This window comes from Megascapheus bottae, chromosome 16 (assembly GCF_031878675.1).
Source record: "Megascapheus bottae isolate mThoBot1 chromosome 16, mThoBot2.hap1, whole genome shotgun sequence".
Taxonomy (NCBI): domain Eukaryota; kingdom Metazoa; phylum Chordata; class Mammalia; order Rodentia; family Geomyidae; genus Megascapheus; species Megascapheus bottae.
The window spans coordinates 4,861,036-4,881,563 of record NC_143524.1 but is presented as its reverse complement, the minus strand read 5'-3'; the positions used below and the strand labels follow the sequence as shown (position 1 = coordinate 4,881,563).

General features: G+C 44.1%; 1 protein-coding gene across 1 annotated transcript in view; it reads left to right on the top strand.

Annotated features, from left to right (window-relative positions):
* Positions 1-898: 898 nt before the first annotated feature.
* The window catches only part of Pacs1 (phosphofurin acidic cluster sorting protein 1), a 111,638-nt gene continuing 92,008 nt past the window's right edge, over positions 899-20,528 (top strand). The window contains exon 1 of the mRNA XM_090347317.1: positions 899-1,333. Coding sequence (XP_090203443.1) covers positions 975-1,333 — 359 coding nt within the window. The 5' untranslated portion in view covers positions 899-974. The remainder of the gene's footprint in view (positions 1,334-20,528) is intronic.

Genomic DNA, 20,528 nt, shown 5'->3' with positions numbered 1-20,528 from the left:
AAAGAACCAATCCTGGTGAGAAAACAGGGCTCAAAATCTACGTTGTTGTGGGACCCTGGGTTCCAGCCAGGCCGGTGCTGTGTGGGGGGTGGAGGGGAGCCTGCTGTCTTGAGGTGGTCACAGCGTTGGCTGAGCACTGCGGCGGTGGGGCGGTGGGGTGCCGGGCGCCCAAGCACTCTGGGCTTTGCCGGGAAGCTTTCTTTTCTCTTTTGCGGGGGCCGGGGGGGGGGGGGAGCTGCACAGAAGACGAACGAGGTTGGAGCTGGCTGTGGACCTGGTAGAGCTTCGCTTGGGAAGGCACCTCTCAGACGGGAACGTGGCACGCCGTCGCCGGGGCCTCGCCGTCCGGGAAACGCTCGCGGCTCGCGCGGGTGGGTGGTGGGTGGGCCGCCTCCCGGCGTGCGCGCCGCTCAGCGCGGCGCCCAGCGCGCTCCCGCGCAGTCCCCCTCCCGGCCGGGGCCGCGCCCCGGAAAAGCGGGGTTTCCGCCGGCGGGGAGCGGGGAGCGGGGGCGGGCCGGAAAGGGGGGCGGCGGGCGGCGCCCTGGGCCCAGGACTCCCGGCCGGCCGGACGGCGGGGAGGACGGCGGGGAAGCGTGCCCGTGGAGTGCGCGGCGGGCGCAGGCCCCGCCCCGGCGCAGGCCCCGCCCCGGCGCAGGCCCCGCCCCGGCGCAGGCCCCGCCCCGGCGCAGGCCCCGCCCCCGGGCGCCCGGCTGGGTGGGGCCGGCCCAGCTCCCGGACACGCCCACCCAGTGTCTGGGCCGCGCGGGCCGCAACAGGCAGCGGCGGGCGAGCGCGAGGACCGCGCGCCGCGAGGCCCCGCGCCTGCGTGCAGACTCGCTGGCGGCTCGCGCTCCGCCGGGCGGGCTGAGGAGACGCCGAGCCGCCGCCGTCGCCGCCGCCGCGGGGGACGCCTGGAGCCGCTCGGCGGCCCTCCTCGTGCGTAAGCCCCGCACTTCCCGACCCCTGGCCGGACCATGGCGGAACGCGGAGGGACGGGCGGTGGTCCCGGAGGTGCCGGGGGCGGCAGCGGCCAGCGGGGCTCGGGGGTCGCCCAGTCCCCTCAGCAGCAGCCGCCGCCGCCGCCGCCGCAGCAGCAGCCGCCTCAGCAGCCGACGCCCCCCAAGCTGGCCCAGGCCACCTCCTCGTCCTCGTCCACCTCGGCGGCGGCCGCCTCCTCGTCGTCCTCGTCCACCTCCACCTCTATGGCCGTCGCGGTGGCCTCGGGCTCCGGGGCTCCCGGCGGCCCGGCGCCAGGCCGCACCCCCGCCCCGGTGCAGATGAACCTGTACGCCACCTGGGAGGTGGACCGGAGCTCGTCCAGCTGCGTGCCCAGGTGAGCCGCGGGCGGCGGGGGGCGACGAGCCCGCGCGGCTGGCTGAACCCGCGACGATAGGCCCCTGCCTCCCCCCGCGGAAGGAGGGGTCCCCACCCCAGCTTCCCCCACCCGGCTCTCCCGGGCTGGGCTGGGCTCCAGCATGGCCTCCCAGGACCGAGGCCGTGCAGATCCACCCTCTCCCTGCAGCCCCACCTTCTGCCTGGGCCAGGACCACCCTCTTCCCCTCTCCCAGCAACCAGGCCTTCTGGATTCGGCCCAGGGCCTTCCCTGGCTGGCCTTCCAGACGGTCCGTTTACCCCAGCAAGTCACACTTTTTTCCTGCCTTGCCGCCCGTCGGCTGTACATATGTTAAACAGATGTGGCACAGATAGCTTTGAATAATGTGATTTCCCAACCTACTCAACGTGTGCCAAACTCAGATGTCACCTCTTGCAGGTAAATCCCAGCGCACTAACGATTCGGTGGACAAGTTCTTCTGTGCTTCCCATCACATCCCCCTGGGGGTCTGTGCTCTCAGTTTTGGGGTTCTATTGCGTGTGTCCTCAAGTGTGTTTTTTCATCCCCTTTCCCTCTCGAAATGGATCACAGGGTCTCCCAGTTTCCTCCAGGGGCTCCGTAAAAGAACTGCCATGTCCCTAAATTCAGTCCATTTTTCTCTCTGTCGGAATCTAGGGACTTTCCTTCTACGGACAATTTTTTTTTCTTCTGGGTTTGGGGATCTTACCTATTTCTCTATTGCCAAGACAGTTTTCAACTGTATGGGTACAGTGGTGTTTTAGATAACCTGCAAAGCTGGTTTTACTCTGTAAGCCCAGAGAAGTGCCTGGAGGTGTTCTTTTTGTCACCTCCAAACCGAGTTGATTCTGTTGCCTTGAAGTCTTAGTCTCTAATAGGGAGCATTGTGAGATTTTCTCTTTATTTTGAATATTATTAGCACACTCTCAAATCTAAGATGAAAAAAATGACTAGGCAGTATCTATATGTCAATTAGCCTAAGAAATAGAGAATTACTTCTCTTGTGGAAGCCAGCAGGGTGCCCCTTCCTGAACCACATCCCCTGCAGAGGTAACCACTCTTCTGAATTGTTTATCATTTCCCTTGTATTCTTTTTGGCTATAGTTTCGTTTCATATATGTATGTTTACACAGTTTTTTTAAACTTTGAGTCTTCTGAAGTTTGGAGAACTACAAAATAATGTATTCTGTGAATTTTTTTGTTTTAAACTCAAGCTTATGAGAATTATTAATATTGTTTAGTAGTAGCTCCAATGTACATACTGTGTGTGTGTGTGTGTTTGTATGTGTATGTGTATGAGTGAGCGTGAGAGAGTGTGTGTCTGTCTGTGTGAGTGTGTGTGGGAGAAAGAGGGAGAGAGCACGAGAGAGAAAGAAAGAGAGCGAGAGAGCACAAGAGAGAGAGAGAGAAAGAGAGAGAACGAGAGCACAATAGAGAGAGAGAGAGAAAGAGAGAGAAAGCGGGAGAACACAAACCAATCCTGGGGCTTGGACCACAGGGCTGGTGGGTGGAGGTTCCCTGAGTTTTTTGTTGTTGTTCAAGTCAGCATTCTACCACTTGAACCACAGCTCCACTTCTGGCTTACAGACTTTCCTCCCCCAGGTTGGCTTTGAACTGCTAGTAGCCTCAGATCTCAGCCTCCTAAGTATGTAAGATTAAAGGCATGAGAAACTGGTGCCCTACCAGTTTTAAATAATTAAGTACTTTTTAGTAGTTATAATTCTCCTCTGGATGAACATTTGTTATTTTCTTTTTGTTAGCATGAGTAATAATGTGTATATGTTTTAGTTCAGGATTTCTGCTCTTGTACAAAAGTATCAACAGTGTTTTTGTTTTGTTTTGTTTTTGTCAGTCCTGGGGCTTAAACTTAGGGCCTAAGCATTGTCCTTGTACTCTTTTTGCTCAAGGCTAGCGCTCTACCACTTGAGCCACAGCCCCACTTCAGCTTTTTTTATGTATATGATACTGAGGAATTGAACCTGGGGCTTCGTGTATGCTAGGTGAGCACGCTACCACTAGGCCAGCCCAACAGAATGTATTTATATGTAGAAGTGAAATTGTTGTTCCAAAGGTATAGATTGAGAACTTCACTAGAGAGCATATTAGAATATTTTCCACTTGTTTCCTCTTTCCTTTGTTTTCAGCATTTACTAAACTAATTTACACTTTTTTTTCTCTGCCCTTCCTTTGGGGAAATGAGGAGCCACAGTAGTTTAGTTTGCTTTGGCCAGAACCGTAGGACAACATTAAATTCAAGTGAGAGCTTCATTTGTGATGGTGGCTGCTTGGTCCTGAGCAGACTTCTCTTGTTCTGTATAGGCTTGCAAATCCAGCTCTTCCAGGCATAAAAGTCTGTGCCTACTTTCTGCATGGGTTCACCATTAGTAAAACAAGCTTGTCCATTCTCCTGTTGCATCTGTCACTGTGTTTGACTGGTGGCATTTAGACACTTGCTTTCCCTAGCTTGTTAGATTGAAAGGGCGTGAAAGCTGGGGGAGGGAGGAGGGAGAAGGGACAAATAAAATCATTGATTGCAGTTCTGTTTTGGTCTGATCCTAGATTTCTCGGGCTCCAAAAAGTTCATGCGGTATATTAGTAGCCCAGAAAACAGGCAAGCATCCTGTTGAAGTGGGTGAATTATTCTTCTAACTTGTTTGGAGTCAAAAGCTAGTTTGTAGCCAGGTGAGGTGTCTCATGCAGGTAATCCTACTCAGGAGGTTGAGATGTGAGGTTAGAGGTTCAAAGCCACCCAGGGGCACTAAAGATGGCAAGACTCTTTATCTCCAACTAATCACTAAAAAATGGGAAGTGAGGCTGTGGCTCTTAGGGCAGTAGCCTTGAGCTAAAGAGCTCAGGGATAGCGCCCAGGCCAAGAGTTCAAGCCCTGTGACCCCCACACACACAAAAAGCTTGTTTGTTTATCCTTCAGGGTAAATGTAGTTGTATCTTGTTTACTGACTAGTCCTTGAGCTTGTCTGCTGTCCTGCTTTGACTTTGTTTTACAGCTGTCACCTTTGTGTCTCCCAGCTCCTTGTGAAACATTTGTATTCCTTGAAGCATGTTGCTGTAGCTTCAGAATGGAAAACAACACCCTGTGGGGAGAAAATGGCCTGCTATTGGCCCTTCCAGGTATTGAGTCATCCAGTGAATTTGAGGTCTCCTGGGTATACTTGTTCGTGTTGTTAAGAATATATTGGCAGTGTGCAACACTGTATAAAGCCTAGGACTAACTTGTCTTGTATAAACCAGTAAGCTGTAGGCACTTAAATGTATACCTGATGGTGGATCTGGATCCGGATTAGAGTGGGCAGAAGAGTATGTGAGTGTGTCTACCTAGTACAGAGAGCAAGGATTTGAACAGTCAAGTGTTAGAGAGGTCATACTTCCTTTCCTGATGCCTGTGGAAATGTAATTTGTTTTGGAAAAAATACTGAATGTTGTGGGTATTTCTCAGCTATTTTGTCTCCTCCTTCTCATTGCCTTCGACGGCCTCCACGCACTAGCATGCATGAAGGAAAAAAAGCCAGAAGTGGTACTTCTTCTATTTTTGGTTAGTCCCAGGGCTTGAACTCTAGGCCTGGGCACTGTCCCTGAGCTCTTCTGCTCAGGCTAGTGCTCTACCACTTAAAGCCACAGCACCACTTCTAGTTTCTGGGTTAATTGGAGATAGGAGTCTCATAGACTTTCCTGCCTGTGTTGGCTTTGAGCTGCTAGCCTTGAGCTGAAGAGCTCAGGGACAGTGCCCAGGCCCAGATTTCAAGTCCAGTGATCCTCAGATCTCAGCCTCCTAAGTAGCTAGGATTACAGGTGCCTAGCTTGTTGTTTTGTCCTTTGAAACAGGATCTTGCTGAATAGCCCAGGAGACTTGCCTTGAACGTTTGATTTCTCTTGCCTTAACTAATGTGTGTGTGTGTGTGTGTGTGTGTGTGTGTGTATGTGTATATATACACACATATATATATGTAAATAGCATATTCACATTAGGCCGTAATATGGTTTAATTGTTACTTACATTACCATTTTTGCTAGTGTCATAAAAAACAAGAATAACCTGTGGCTTTGCTTAGAAATTCAGTTAAGTGTAGAAATGGAATATGAGCTGTGAGTTGGTGGCTCATACTTGTAATCCTAGCTACCTAGGATACTGAGATCTGAGGATCATGGTTCAAAGCCAACGCTAGGCAGAAAAGTTCCTGAGACTCTTATCTCCAATTAACCATTAAAAACCAGAAGTAGAGTGGTAGTTCACATGGTAGAATACTGGCTTTGAATGAAAAAGTCAAATGAAGAGTGCCATGCCCTGAGTTCAAGCCTCATTATCAGCATTAAAACAAAAATAAATGGGATGAATGTTTAAAGGAAAAGACCCTACAGTCTAAACTAAACCTGTTCTCACTTGTGAGGCAGTCACAAGTTGCTTTTAGGACATTATTGTAAAACCCCTCTGCTATAGGACTTGGTACTGTGTTCTCCCCTTCTGTGCTTCCTTGGTCATCTTGCCTAGCTGTGGCCCTTTATGTCATGAATGTGGTGTAGTGTGTGAGATGTGTGACATGCTATTCAGTATTGAAGGAAAAGTTTTAGAGTCACTACCAATTTCTTTAGTCTTTTGCTGCAGTGAGATTTTTTTCCCCTTATGTTCTTTTCTTTCTTTGAGTTACTGCAGGTAGGAAGGGAAATAAAAATAAGTAAATTTTACAAGTGTATAAAATTTCCTCAGTGGTATGAAAGTGGTTCTTAAGTGCCATGTACTCTGTTGTATCATTCACAAACCACATTACATCTGTTCTTCAGTCCCGAGCACCTCCACATGTCCTTACTTGCATGTGCACTTAGGGAAGGAGTTTCACAGTTATCAGTTACATTTCTCCCTGGACCACATATTGTTAAAAAATGGGTCCTGGACTGGGAATGTGGTAGAGCACTTGATTTTTAGTACCATACAAACAGAAAAAGCTGAAGTGGCACTGTGGTTCAAATGGTAGAGTGCTAGACCCTGAGTTCAAGTCCCAGGACTGTCAAGAAAAAAAAAATGGGTCCTGAGGATAAGTTTTTTTTCCCTTTGCTACTGGGTTTGAAATCAAGGCCTTGAAGCATGCTCAGCTTGTTTGCTTGGTGGTGCTTTACTCCTTGAGCCATGCCTCTAACCATTGCTTTTTTCCTGTGTGTCTACTTTTCTTTTCTTTTTTTCTTTTTGACAATCCTGGGGCTTGAATTTAGGGCCTGGGCACTGTCCCTGAGCTTTTGCTCAAGGTTAGCACTCTACCACATGAGCTACAGTGCCACTTCAGCTTTTTCTGTATGTATACTGAGGAATCGAACCCAGGCCTTCTTGCATGCTAGGCAAGCACTCTATCACAAAGCCACATTCCTATCCTGATGTGGATTTTTTTGGTCGTTCGTAGGGCTTAAAATCTGGGACTGCGTACTGTCCCTTAGCTCTTTAGCTCAAGGCTAGTGCTTTACTACTTTGAGCCACAGCTCCACTTCTGGTTTTCTGGCGGCTATTTTGGAGGTAAGAGTCTCGTGGACTTTTGTTCCTGGGCTGGCTTTGAACCACACTCCTCAGATTTCAGCCTCCTGAGTAGCTAGGATTATGGGTGTGAGCCACCTGTGCCTTGCTGACATTAATTTTTATTGGAAATGTTAACGCTAAAGAAGGTGACTATAAGTGAGTTGACATGATTCGACTGGAGCAGAATTGTTACTTGTATGAAAGCACCTGGGAGTAGAGTATTAAACACTAGGCAAGCCAAGAGCTCTCATTGATCTTATCCTTTTTTTTTATTATTTATTTTTATTAAAGAATTTATTAACGTTGGTTTTTACATCATATTTCAAATAGCGTGTTGAACCCTTAAATAGGAAACCTCCGATCTTATTCTTTTGAGCTGTAGTTGAGAATTCTTTGACCATCTATTCTAAATATAAAGTAAGACCTATAGCCAGACACTGATGGCTCACACCTGTAATTCTAGTTACTTAGGAGGCTGAGGTCTGAGGATCATGATTCAAAGTCAGCTCAGGCAGGAAAATCTGTGAGACTTGTCTCCAGTTAACTACCAGAAAACTGAAAGTGGTACTGTGGCTCAAAATTATATAGTGCTAGCCTTGATCAAAAAGGGCTCAGAGACAGTGCCTAGGCCCACGAGGGGAAAAAAAAAAAAAGATTCATAGAGCCACAGAAACAAGTACTTCTTAAATTGTAGCTATAAAGTAAATGGAATTGATCAAATATGAAAAGCTTGTGAAATGTCTATTGTCTTCCTACCATTAAAAGTCTTGAAAGCATGTTTGTGCCCTAAAAGATTTGAATTTCATGATGTGAGTGTTGTAAGAGAATATCCTCCCTATCAGAGTAATGTCATCCGTGGTCTCTGTGAAAGCTCAGATTCCTCAACGAAGAAAGAGAATGACTTCTGCAGAGCCTGTTTTACATGTATTGGTTTACAAATCTTTGAGACACATTAGTAGTTGTGTGATTTCTTTTTAAATTGGTTTTCCAGTTTCTTAACCAAGCTAGTGAGTTACCATTGTTGTTTATACATGCAGGAGGGAGGGGCAGTCAGGGAATGTTTGGGCTTTGCCTTTTCACTCCCTCAGCTCAAGAGAGTGGTCCTGCTTTGGCCTTGGTTTGACAGTGTTGATGTAGATTCAGGCAAGGCCAGTGAGTTGTTGTCTGTGTTGCTGCGTTTTAGATGTTCTTTCTTTGGGAATCTAGTGGTAACTATAGGAATGATTTGAAAGTGTCAGTGTGTGTGTGTGTGTGTGTGTGTGTGTGTGTGTGTGTGTGTGTGTTTTATTGTTGGGGTGATGTACAGAGGGGCTGCAGTTACATTCATCAAGTAGTGGGTACATTATTTCTTAAACATTGTTACCCCTTCCCATATTTTTCTCCCATTTTCCCTCCCCTCACCCAAAGTGTCAGTGTTTTGGGATGGCGTTGACTCTACAAAAGACAGGGTTGAAGTTGGCCTTAGAACTTCTCTCAGAGGTCCTTGAGTAAAGTGGTTGGGTTCCAGATTAGCAAGCTCTGACAGTATCTTTTTTTTTGTCAAGGTATAGAGCCAAGAGCAACCATACAATATGAAGAACTCCACTAGCACCCCAGTCCTGGGGTTTGAACTCAGGGCCTGAGCACTGTCCTTGGGTTTTTCCACTTGAGCCCCAGCACCATTTCTGGCTTTTTTTTTTTTTAATTTGCCAGTCCTGGCTTGAGCTCTGGGCCTGAGCACTGTCCTTGGTCTTTCTCAAGGTTAGCGCGCCCTACCACTGAGCCACGGCACCACTTCCAGCTTTTTTCCCTGTGTATGTGGTAATGAGGAATCGAACCCAGGTCTTAGTTCATGCTGGGCAAGCACTCTACTACTAGGCCAAACTCCCAACCCCCTCTGGCTTTTTTTCTATGTTTGTGGTACCAAGGAATTAAACCCAGGTCTTCGTGTATGCTAGGTAAGCACTCTACCAACAAACTCCCAGCCTGTGAAGAGCTTTTAAACAGCCTAGATATGTGTGTTATAGCACCTACTATAGAGGATTTCTCTCTTATAGACATTTACAGTCCTTTTATCTGGTTAGAAAGCTAACTAGAAACCCAGAGAATGGCTTTATTCTGTTAGGGACAGATCTTTGTCTGGCCTCTTTACCTTTACCTATGGGAAGCATAATAGCATAGACAAATAAATGATAATATATATTGCTTAGTTTACATAGATTTTTTTTTGTCAGATGTGGGGCTTGAACTCTAGGTCTGGGCGCTGATCCTGAGCTCTTCAGCTCAGTCTAGCACTCTACCACTTGAGCCACAGTACCACTTCCAGTTTTCTGGTGGTTAATTGGAGATAAGTGTCTCATGGAATTTCATGCTTGGGCTGGCTTTGAACCTGAGTCTCACATCTCAGCTTCCTGAGTAAAAATAATGTGGCCGGGCACAGTGGCTCACGCCTGTAATCCTAGCTACTCAGGAGGCTGGTGATCTTAGGATCAAGGTTCAAAGCCAGCCCAGGCAGGCACAAAAGAACCTGAGATTCTTATCTCTAATCAACCTCTAGAAAATGGGAAGTAGGGCTTGGCTCAAGGGTAGGGTGGTAGCCTTTAGCTGAAAAGCTAAATGACCCGCCAAAAAAAAAAAAAAGTGAAAAGAATGCATCCCATATGGTACCACTGAGAAAAGACTACTGGAAGCTCACATCTAGTCTCTGAACTTTGCTCTATGATCTTTTTATCTTTTTTTTTCCCCTTTAGAAAGGTCCCAGCCCCCCTCCCTGTACTGAGACACAGCTTCGACACAGTCTTGTACTTTCACTCAGCTGTTTTCCCACACCTCTACTTCTGACTTTTTGCTGATTATTTGGAGATAAGAGTCTCAGATTTGTCTGCCCAGCCTGGCTCTGAACCTGCATTGTCAGTAGCTTCTGAGTAGCTAGGATTATAGGCCTGGACTAAAAGTGCCCAACTTCCCTTTAGAGATTTTGCTTGGAATTTTTCTGTAACCTTAACTATGGGTACATCATGAGCCACTGTGCCCTGTTTCTCAATTATTTCTTGATGCCTCATTTATGTCTCCAAGTTTTAGCCCTGTTTGTCTTGTTTGCTTCTTTATGCCTTGAAACTCTGTCTCCAAAATAACTCAAAAAGCATGGCTGGAGTCATGGCTCCAGGGGTGGTGTTCCAGCTAAGCAGGCAAACCAGGCAAGCATAAGGCCGGGAGTTCAAATACTAATACTGGCGAAAACAAAACAATTCTAGGAATACTATTTACTAAACACTACCAAATTGTATATTTCAAAAGGGTGAACATCATTAATTTATACATATATACATGTACACACACACACATACACACACATATACACACACATGCTACTTACTTAAAAAGTTCTTACTGAAGCCGACACACTGGCTCATACCTGTAATCCTAGCTACTTAGGAGGCTGAGACCTGAGGATTGAGGTTCAAAGCCAGCCCAGGTACTAAAGAATCTGAGACTCTTTTTTTTTTTTTTTTTTTTCTGCCAGTCCTGGGCTTGAGCTCAGGGCATGAGCACTGTCCTTGGACTTTCTCAAGGCTAGAGCTCTACCACTTGAGCCTCAGCACCACTTCCAGCTTTTTTCTACATATGTGGTACCGAGGAATCGAACCGGGGTCTTCATGCAGGCTAGGCAAGCACTTTAACCACTAGGCCAAACTCCCGGCCAGAATCTGAGACTCTTATCTCCAGTTAATCACTAGAAAATGGGAAGTGGGGCTGTAGCTCAGGGGTAGGGTGGTAGCCTTAAGCTAAAGAGCTCAGGGACAGTGCCCAGGCACAAGGGTAGATTGGTAGCTTTGAGCTGAAGTGCTTAGGGCCCAGAGTTCAAGCTCCTTGGCCCACAAAAAAAAAAAAAAGTTCTTACTGAATAAACACTGAACAGATGACGAAACAAGGAACTAAAATTTTACTTCATCTTTCTTGGCTGTAGAATTGCTTGTTTATTTATTTATTTTTGCCAGTCATGGGGCTTGAACTCAGGGCCTGAGCACTGTTCTTGGGCTTTCTTAAGGCTAGAGCTCTACCACTTGAGCCACAGCACCACTTCCAGCTTTTTTCTATGTATATGGCACCAAGAAATTGAACCCTGATCCTCGTGCATGCTAGGCGAGCATTCTATCACTAGGCCAAACTCCTAGCCCTTGTTTATTTTTATTGATAGCAAAAATAGCAAAAGTAGAACGTTCTAGACTTTTCCTCCTGGTGGTGGGTAGATAAAGCATATGTGATAAGTTAATGTTGATGACAGATTAATTTATTTAATGTTTATGAAGATTTTTTTTTCAGAACTAGAGTTTGAACTCAGGACCTTGTACTTGCTTAGTTTTCTTGTTTGTGGTTGATGCTCTCTCACTTGAAATATGTCTCTATCCAGGCTTTTTTTGCGGGTTATTAAGACGATGGAGTCTCTAGGACTTTTCTGGTCTTGAACCATGATCCTTCAGATCTCAGCCACCTGAGTAGCTAGGACTATGGGTGTGTGAGCCAGTGCCCAGAGTGCAGATTCTTTTAGATGAAGTTTTAGAGGGCTTATCAAGTTAGAATGTTTGAATTTAGTTCTAGTTGATCAGTTTTTGAGTCCTTAAACATGATACGTCCTCTGTCAATAATTATCCTTGCTAACTTGCAAGTAAACTTGGTTTTCACTCGTCCTTTTAGTACACATAGTTCTGTAAACATACAGAACTATACCAGAAAATAGCTGTAGGTTATTTTGGTCAAAACATTTTTTAGATTGTGTGCATTTCAGAGATTGTGCTGTAGGGCATTTACTCATTGTGATTTTTAGTGACCTGATGCAGATTTGAGAGATATGAAAGGAGTAGTGTTTAGAACTGTTTCCTTCTGTGTCACCTGCTCTCTCCCTCAGGATATTAGTGTAAGCAGGATTCCCTCTGTGACATCTCAGGTGGAATTGGCATGTTAAGTCTTTCAGTAGTTACAGACCAGTTAATTGTGTTTAGTTATAGAAAGAATTTTAAAAATATAGTTGTTATTAAGATGTTATACAGAAATTACCATTTCATCATTTGTGTGGAGGGTATTTTTTCCTTTTCCAAAACTGCATATCTGTTTTTAAGTTTCTTTTATTTCTCTTTCCATAGGGAAAATATTCATTCTTTGTAATAGTTTTTTTTTTCTTTAATAGTTTAGAACACACACAAGGGATATTAGGACATTAGCTGTCATTTATTTGATCCTTCCCTACTGACCTTTTCCTGTTTAAAAACACCAAATGGCCTCAGAGTTTAGAGAGCAGCTTTTTCCTCTGGTTTCTCCTTCATGGCATTTCTCAAATACATTACACAAACACTGCTTGTAATTCTGTCACCTTTCTACCACGCCCTTCTCTCATAGAAGATAAAAGTTTTAACTAGTAGCAGTTCAGAGTTGACTCATCCCACCCCAGCTCCTTGTTCCTCTTTTAGGGATGATGATCAGGATGATGTTTTAAAATTCAAAATCAGGTCATATAACTCCTCTTGCCATATTCTTCCATTCACTCATTCAGCATATGCTTACAGACCAACTATTATGCACTAAACAAAACCCTTGATCTCATGAAGTCTGCATTCTAGTGGGCAAAGATAATAGGCACTAATAGCATTCTGTTATACTTAGAATGAAACCCTTTTTAATGGCTTAAAAGTCACTCCATGTTATGGCCCCTTCCTGGGAATCTAACCTCATCTTGTGCCATTCTCCCCTTTGTTCATAAGGCTGTAGATAAGCTGGGCCTGAGGGAGTCACCCGTGGCTCAGGGCTTTCCTCCAGCTGTGGTGCTTGTCTACCAGAGCATCCTGTGGGTGGCTCTGGGGCATCACTTATGTCTCAGCCAACCTGCCATCTTGCAAGGTTATCCTCATCTGTCCAGTCTGTTTTGGAGTTTTTTTTTTTTAATTGTATTTGAGTGTTGGGATAATATATAGAGGGCTTACAGTTACATTCGTCAGGTAATCGGTACATTACTTCTGAACTTGATTGTTTTGAAGTTTTTAAAACTTTAAAAAAAATTTCTTGTCAGTCCAAAATCTTGTTGTACTATGTAGATATCCAACGAATACATTTATTTGTTGATAGCACTGATCTTCATACAATGCCTATTAATAATATTCATCTGCTCAATATATTTGCTGTGTATTTCTGTGTGCAGAGCACTGATCCAGATATTGGGGGAAATGGTAGCAAACAGGTTGACTAAGTCCACTTTCTGCTGGACTATACATTTCCAGTGCAGGGAGAAACATAGTAAATAATCAGATCTGTGATAAATAGTTTGGAGAGAGTTTGACAAAGTTAAGCGGGGTGGTAATTGGGAATGTCGTGTGGATTGGGTTACATACTCTCAGAGAGTGAAGTGACTGTGATAAGTTGTGCTTTTTTTTTCTTTGCTTTGTTTCTTTTTTCTTTTTTTGACAGTCTCAGGGCTTGAACTCAGGGCCTGGGTACAGTTCCAGTTTTTGAGTGAGTAATTGGAGATGTGAGTTTTCTGGGGACTTTTCTGCCCTAGCTGGCTTTAAACCACCATCCTCAAATCTCAGCCTCCTGAGTAGCTAGACATGAGCCATGGCTGTACTTTCTGTACTAACAGTCAGAGGCAGCTTCTGAGACTTTTCTCAAAAGGGGAAGGAGAAGTTCAGTGAAGCATTTTTGTTAAGTTTACTAGTTTAGGTAGGAAGTGCTAGGATTTGGCTCATGGCTCATGATTGTCTGACATCAGAGCTTTTTTCCTGCTTAAATTTGGTTTCTAAATCTTACCTGGTTCTTATAGTTGATAAATACGTTGTCAGTTGGAATTGCAGAATGCTGGCTGTTACCTTTATAGCTAATGAAGCTAGATAGCATATTGGCTGTGAATGTAGTTGTGGAGTCAGACTGGATTTGAATTCTGAATTTGAATTACTTCTGTTTTTTTTTTATTTTATTTGAATGACAAGGCACACTCTTTAGCTTCTCTAATGTCTCAATTTTCTCATCTGTAAAATGGTAAAATGGGGCATAACTGTCCCTATTTCATAGTTATATAGCATACGAATTTATTGAGATTAATGTTAACTAATTGCATGTACAGCACAATAAATATTAGCTATTGTTGCTGTTATCTTCTTCCTTGCCAGTCCAATTTCTGTCTTCTCCTCTCCCCAATAATATCAGAGCAAACCTGTAGAAACCGGGTGAGAATCTGATTTCTTCAATGGACATCACAAAATCTTTAGTTCACCTTAAGCACAGATCTTGCCAAGCCCCAAGCTTATTCAGCTTGAAAGTCAAAGCAAAATATTTTGGTCTGAAGTGATAGATAGTTTGGGATCCTGTTTCTACATCCTGCTCATTTACGTGAACGGAAGAGATGGTATAGGCCCCGCCTGCAAACCACAATTCTTTGAGCCAGCTTGACTTGACAGCTTCCCTATTCTACCTGCTGACTTCTTTAGTTCTAGTTTGGCAGCTAGAAGAGCAACTAAACCGGTTTACAGCTCACAGTTCTTTGTCAGTGAAAGCTCAGCAACTCCTAGGAAAATGAGGATTACGTAGAGTTGATACTCTAGTCTTCCTAAGTTTTCCTTTTTGTTTCAAACCATAGAAAGCTTATATTCTCCTTTTACAGGATAAATCTGATAATACTTCTTATAGTCTCTCCTGAGACTTTTGACTCTTTATTTGTATGTTAATTTCCCCTTTAATAGCATCAAGACAAGACTTTATTTTTCCATTTTGGTTAGAAATCTACAAACATACTTGTTTGTTCTTTAAGAATTATTTAAAACAAGGGCCGGGAGTTTGGCCTAGTGGTTAAAGTGCTTGCCTAGCATGCATGAAGACCTGGGTTCGATTCCTTGGTACCACATACATAGAAAAAAGCCAGAAGTGGTGCTGAGGCTCAAGTGGTAGAGCTCTAGCCTTGAGAAAGTCCAAGGACAGTGCTTAGGCCCTGAGCTCAAGCCCAGGACTGGCCAAAAAAAAAAAAAAAAAAAAAGAATTATTTAAAACAAAACAAATAATAAAATTAAAAAAAAAAAAAACAAGGCCCAGCACCAGTTGGTCAAGCCTGTAATCATTCTAGCTACTCAGAAGGCTGAGATCTGAGCTTTGTGGTTCAAACCCAGCCCAAGCATGAAAGTAATTAGCCACTGAAGAGCCAGAAGTGGAGCTGCGATCAAGTGGTAGAGAACTAGCCTTGAGCACAAAAACTTAGGGGCTGTGCCCAGGCCCTGAGTTCAGGCCCCAGGACTAGTGCGCGCGCGCACACGCACACACACACACACGCACACGCACACACACACACACACACACACACACACACACACACAAAATAAAAGATTGAGGGTTAGGGATGTAGCTCAGGGATATATAACGTTGCCTAGCATACACAAGGCCATATCCACAGTACTGTTAAAAAAAAAAATTAATGGGTAAATGAATGGTCTCTGAATATAAGGGCTAAGAGCAATTGGCATTATAACCTTAGACCTTGTATTTGGAATGTTGATGTCTTAGAGATAAGAAATAAATAGTTTTGAAGCCGGGCACAGTAGCTCACGCCTGTAATCACAGCTACTCAGGAGGCTGAGATCTGAGGATCAAGGTTCAAAGCCAACCTAGACACAAAAGGGCCTGAGACTCTTATCTCCAGTTAACCTCTAGAAAATGGGGAAGTAGGGCTTGGCTCAAGCCTTGAGCTGAAGAGCTCAGAGACAATGCCCAGGCTGAGTTCAAAGGCTGAATTCAATCTCCATGACCCACACCAAAAAAAAAAGAAAAGAAAAAACTGGTTTTGAGACTAGCACTCAGTGGCTCATTCTTGTAATACGAGCTACTCAGGAGGCCGAGATCTGAGAATCATAGTTCAAAGACAACCCAGGCAGGAAAATGTGTGATATACTCTTTACATCCAATTAGTTGCCAGAAAAGCCAAAATTGGAGTTATGGCTCTAGTGGCAGAGTACTAGTCTTGAGCAAAAGAGAGCTCAGGGACAGCACCCAGGCTCTGAGTTCAAGCCCTGGGATTAGCACCAAAAAAAGAAAGACAGAATTTTGGTTTGTTTTGTCTAGGGTATATACCAGAGCAGTAAGAAAACTGTGAGTTTGTAGATAGTATCTAAGATATATAATCCACTTAAGTCTTAAGGAATCTAAAACCCTGTTAAAGATCACTTATATAAGTCAGCGTTACCATTTGGACTGGAATGCTGTAGTTTGGGAATGAAAATATAACATGCTTAGCTAAATTGGTTTTGATTACTTTTGGGCAAGTCACTTTTTTCCTCTGATATTTTAAGGTCAGGAAATTTTATTGATTTGTTGTAAAAAGGAAAAAATGAGGTAAAATACTTGGGCATCCATATTTATAAAAGTTCTTGACATCTTTTGGGAGTGTCAGTGAAACTATGAAGCTAATACTTATTCTCTGGTTTGTATTAGTTATTATGTTGTTAGCACAAGTTCTTTTTTTTATTGGTCTTTTTAGTTCATAGAGGGATGGGATGTGGCAGGGCAAATATATATATATATATATTATATATATATATATAATTTTTTTTAATCATCCCTGGGGCTTGAACTTGGGGCCTAGGCACTGTTCTTGGACACATTTTGCTCAAGGCTAGCACTCTGCCACTTGAGCCACAGCACCTCTGGCTTTTGCTGTGTAAGTGGTACCTAGGAATCGAACCCAGGGCTTCGTGCATGCTAGGGGAGCACTCTATCATAGGCTACGCTCCCAGCCCTGGCAAAATATGTCTTAAGTCCATTGTTAATAAAATAATCTGAAAATTAAAATATGTGGAAAGCATTTTGTCATCTCTGCCATGCGCTACTTTTGCTGTGGATGAAGATGAATAAGCGACTCTGGAAACCAAGGTCCTCCGGGAATGTAAAAACTCTGTGGCTATTAATTGTATTTCCTCTCTGCCACCAAAATGTGCAATAAATTTGTTTATGCCCTTGCCTGAAATGGAGAGAATTTTTCATTAAATGTTCATGATATCATAATCATTTTGTTTTGATTACTGGTAGTCCTTTCTAGTTTTCCTTTGAAAAGAAAATGTATAACAAAGAAGAGTTATAACGTTCTTAAGTGTTACCTATTAATCCCCTTGATTGACCTTTTGTTCTGTGAAGAAAAAGGAAAAGATTACGATAGCTTTGAAGATAAAGTAGTCAGATTCTGGGTACATTTTCCTGAAGGATTTATTTGAGGTGTGACAGAGAAAAAGGTTTCAAGGATGACTGCCTTTCATTTATCTGCTTCTTTGTGCTTGGACACACGCACGTGTATGCGTGTGTGTGCATGTGTCTGTGTTACTCATGGTCTTTTCAGCAGGCATTCTATCACTTAAGCCATTCTATCGGTCTTTTAGTGTAGTGGTTGTTTTGAGACAGTACCTGCTTTATGTGTTTCCCTTATAGCTTGGGATAACAGGAACACGCAATTGCATCCAGCCATTGTTTGGTATGGAATCTTGTGCATTTTTATGCCTGGATTGGCTTTGAACCATGATTCCCACATGCCGCCCTCTCCCACCCCCCACCAGTCCTTGGGCTTGAACTCAGGGCCTGGGCACTGTCCTTGAGCTCTCTACTACTTGAACCACAGCATAACTTCCATTTTTTTTTTTTGGTGGGTCATGGGCTTGAACTTGGCCTAGGTGCTGTCCCTGAGCTCTTCAGCTCAAGGCTATCACCCTACTCCTGGTCCTGGGCATTGTCCTTGAGCTCTTCAGCTCAAGGCTACCACCCTGCCTTTGAGCCAAGCCCCACTTCCCTATTTTCTAGAGGTTAATTAGAGATAAGAGCATCAAGTCCTTTTGTGCCCGGGGTGGCTTTGAACCTTGATCTTCAGATCTCAGCTTTCTGAGTAGTGAGGATTGTAGGTATAAGCCACCATGCCTGGCTACAACTTCCATCTTTTTCTGTGTCTGTGGTACCAAAGAATTGAACCCAGTGCTTCATGAATACTAGGCAAGCACTCTGCCACTAGGCCATACTCATGGCCCAAACATGTGTCTCTTAAGTAGCTAGGATTGTAAATTTGAGCCACCATGCTTGACCTTCATTAATTTCTTTGTGCCTATTTCCTGTTTTCTTTTCATATCACTGTCATCTCTTTATCTTGGTGACATTATGAAAACAGATCTGTATAAGAGAACTTCAGAGCTCTTGTTTCTACTTCTGCCATTTGTGATTAATTGAAAATTACATTTTTTGAGGGTCAATTAGGTGATGAACTATCTATCCATAGGTTGATAACTGTGCTAAAAATCTAGGGAAGGGGATAAGGGGAGGGAAAGGGGGACAAAAACATGAGAGGGGGGCCAGGAGTTTAGCCTAGTGGTAGAGTGCTTGCCTAGCATGCATGAAGACCCAGGTTCGATTCCTCGGTACCACATACATAGAAAAAAGCCAGAAATGGTGCTGTGGCTCAAGTGGTAGAGCTCTAGCCTTGAGAAAGCCCAAGAACAGTGCCTAGGTCATGCATTCAAGTCCCAGGACTGGCAAAAAAAACAAACAAACATGAGGGTGGGTATGAAGGTTACAGAAGTAATGTACCCACTCCCTGACAAATGTAACTGATGCCCCTTTATACACTATCCCGACAATAAAATACAAGAAAAAAAAATCTAGGGAAGTTGTTTTTATGCTTTAAGCCATGTTAACAGCTATTGGAGCAGTTGAATCTCACATCCCTAATTATTCTGATGTCATATTTATTCTATGTAGTCTCTGCTTTTATCTTTTTTTTTTATTTACTGGTCTTTGGCAGTACTGGAGTTTGAACTGTAGAGCTTTACAATTGCTAGGCAAGTAATCTGTCACTCAAGCCATGGGCCTCTGTGATGATTTTTGAAGCGGTCATCTATTTCATAAATCATTAATTTGTAGTTCAAATCCCTTGCCACACTGAGTACCTATAATTCTAGATGCTCAGAAGGCTGAAACATCAAGGATCTAATTTTGAAGCCAGCTCAACCAGAAAATTTCAAAAGACTCTATCTCCGGTTAAGTAAAATGCTAGGCTGGAGGCCATGGACAAGCAGTAGAGCACAAGTGAATGTTGAAGCTGAGCAAGAAGGTGAGACCTTGAATTCAAGCCAAAGTACTAGTATTCTCCTCTCTCTCTCTCTCTCTCTCTCTCTCTCTCTCTCTCTCTCTCTCTCTCTCTCTCTCTCTCTCTCTCTCCCTCTCTCCCTCTCTCCCTCTCTCTCTCTCTCTCTCTCTCTCTCTCTCTCTCTCTCTCTCTCTCTCTCTCTCTCTCTCTCTCCTTAACCTAGTGGAATTAAAGATCAAAAACATGATTGGTTTTCTGTAGCAGACATCCTGTCAGCACTTCTTAATAGCTGTTCTGTAGGGAGAAATCTTGCTGCAGAATGATCTAATTTGTGTAATCTTGAAGGTGGAGCTATTTTTGAAAAGAGAACAGAAAAATAATGGAGACTTTGCTTGTGAATGTCAAGCTATATTTTACTGATTTGAAAGGAAAAGGATTCAGGACTCCTATTTCCTTCTATCAAGTTTATGAAAGATGGTATACCTAGGTAACTGCTTCTGAAAATGGCAGCTGCATTACTTTCCTCCTCCGCCTCGTCTTCATCTTCTTCCTCCTTCATTTATTTTACTTGTGATTTGGATGATGTGAGTGCATTAGATAACAGCAGGTTCTGGATTTGAAATTCTCTTTATGATTTTGTTTGTTGGTTTGTTTTTACCAGTCCTGGAGCTTGAATTCAGGGCCTGGCCCTCCCCAGGGCTTTCTCAAGATTAGCGTTCTGCCACTTTAGCCACAGCACCATTTCTGGCTTTTTCTATATATGTGGTACCAAGGAATTTAACCCAAGGCTTCATGCATGTGCATGCAAGGCAAGCACTCTACCACTAGGCCTTGCTTCCAGACTGATGGTTTATAACTGTTTTTCAGCCCTATCAGATTGTATGGCTGCTTTTCTATCCAAAAATGAAATTCTCAGTAATAAAACTTACAGATCTACATTCTCTCCACTCCAGTGTAGAAGAAAATAAGAAAAGCCAGGTGCCAGTGGCTCATGCCTGTAATCCCAGCTCCTCAGGAGGCTGAGATCTGAGGAATGTGGTTCAAAGCCAGCCCAGGCACAAAAGTCTGTGAGAATCTTATCTCCAAGTAACCACCAGAAAACCAGAAGTAGTGTTGTGGCTCAAGTGGTAGAGTGCTAGCCTTAAGCCAAAGAGCTCAGGGACAGAGCCCAGGCCCAGAGTTTAAGACCCATGACCAAAAAGGAAAAAAAAAGTGTATAAGAGAAACATGATTTATAGTTTAGTAATTTTTTTTTTTTTTTGGAGGGGAGCCAGTACTGGGTCTTCACCTCAGGGCCTGGATGCTATCCCTGAGCTTTTTTGCTGAAGGTTGGTGCTCCACCACTAGAGCCATATCTCTACTGTCAGGTTTTTGGTGGTTAATTGGAGATGAGAGTTTCATGAACTTTCCTGCCTTGTCTGGTTTAGGACCACAGTCTGAAGATACCAGCCAGTGGCTCATGCCTGTAATCCTAGCTACTCAGGAGACTGAGATCTGAGGATCCCAGTTCAAAGCCAGCCCAGGCAGAAAAGTCTGTGAGACTCTTATCTCCAATTAACCACCAGAGGGGTTTATTGAACCCATGCGTCATGGATATT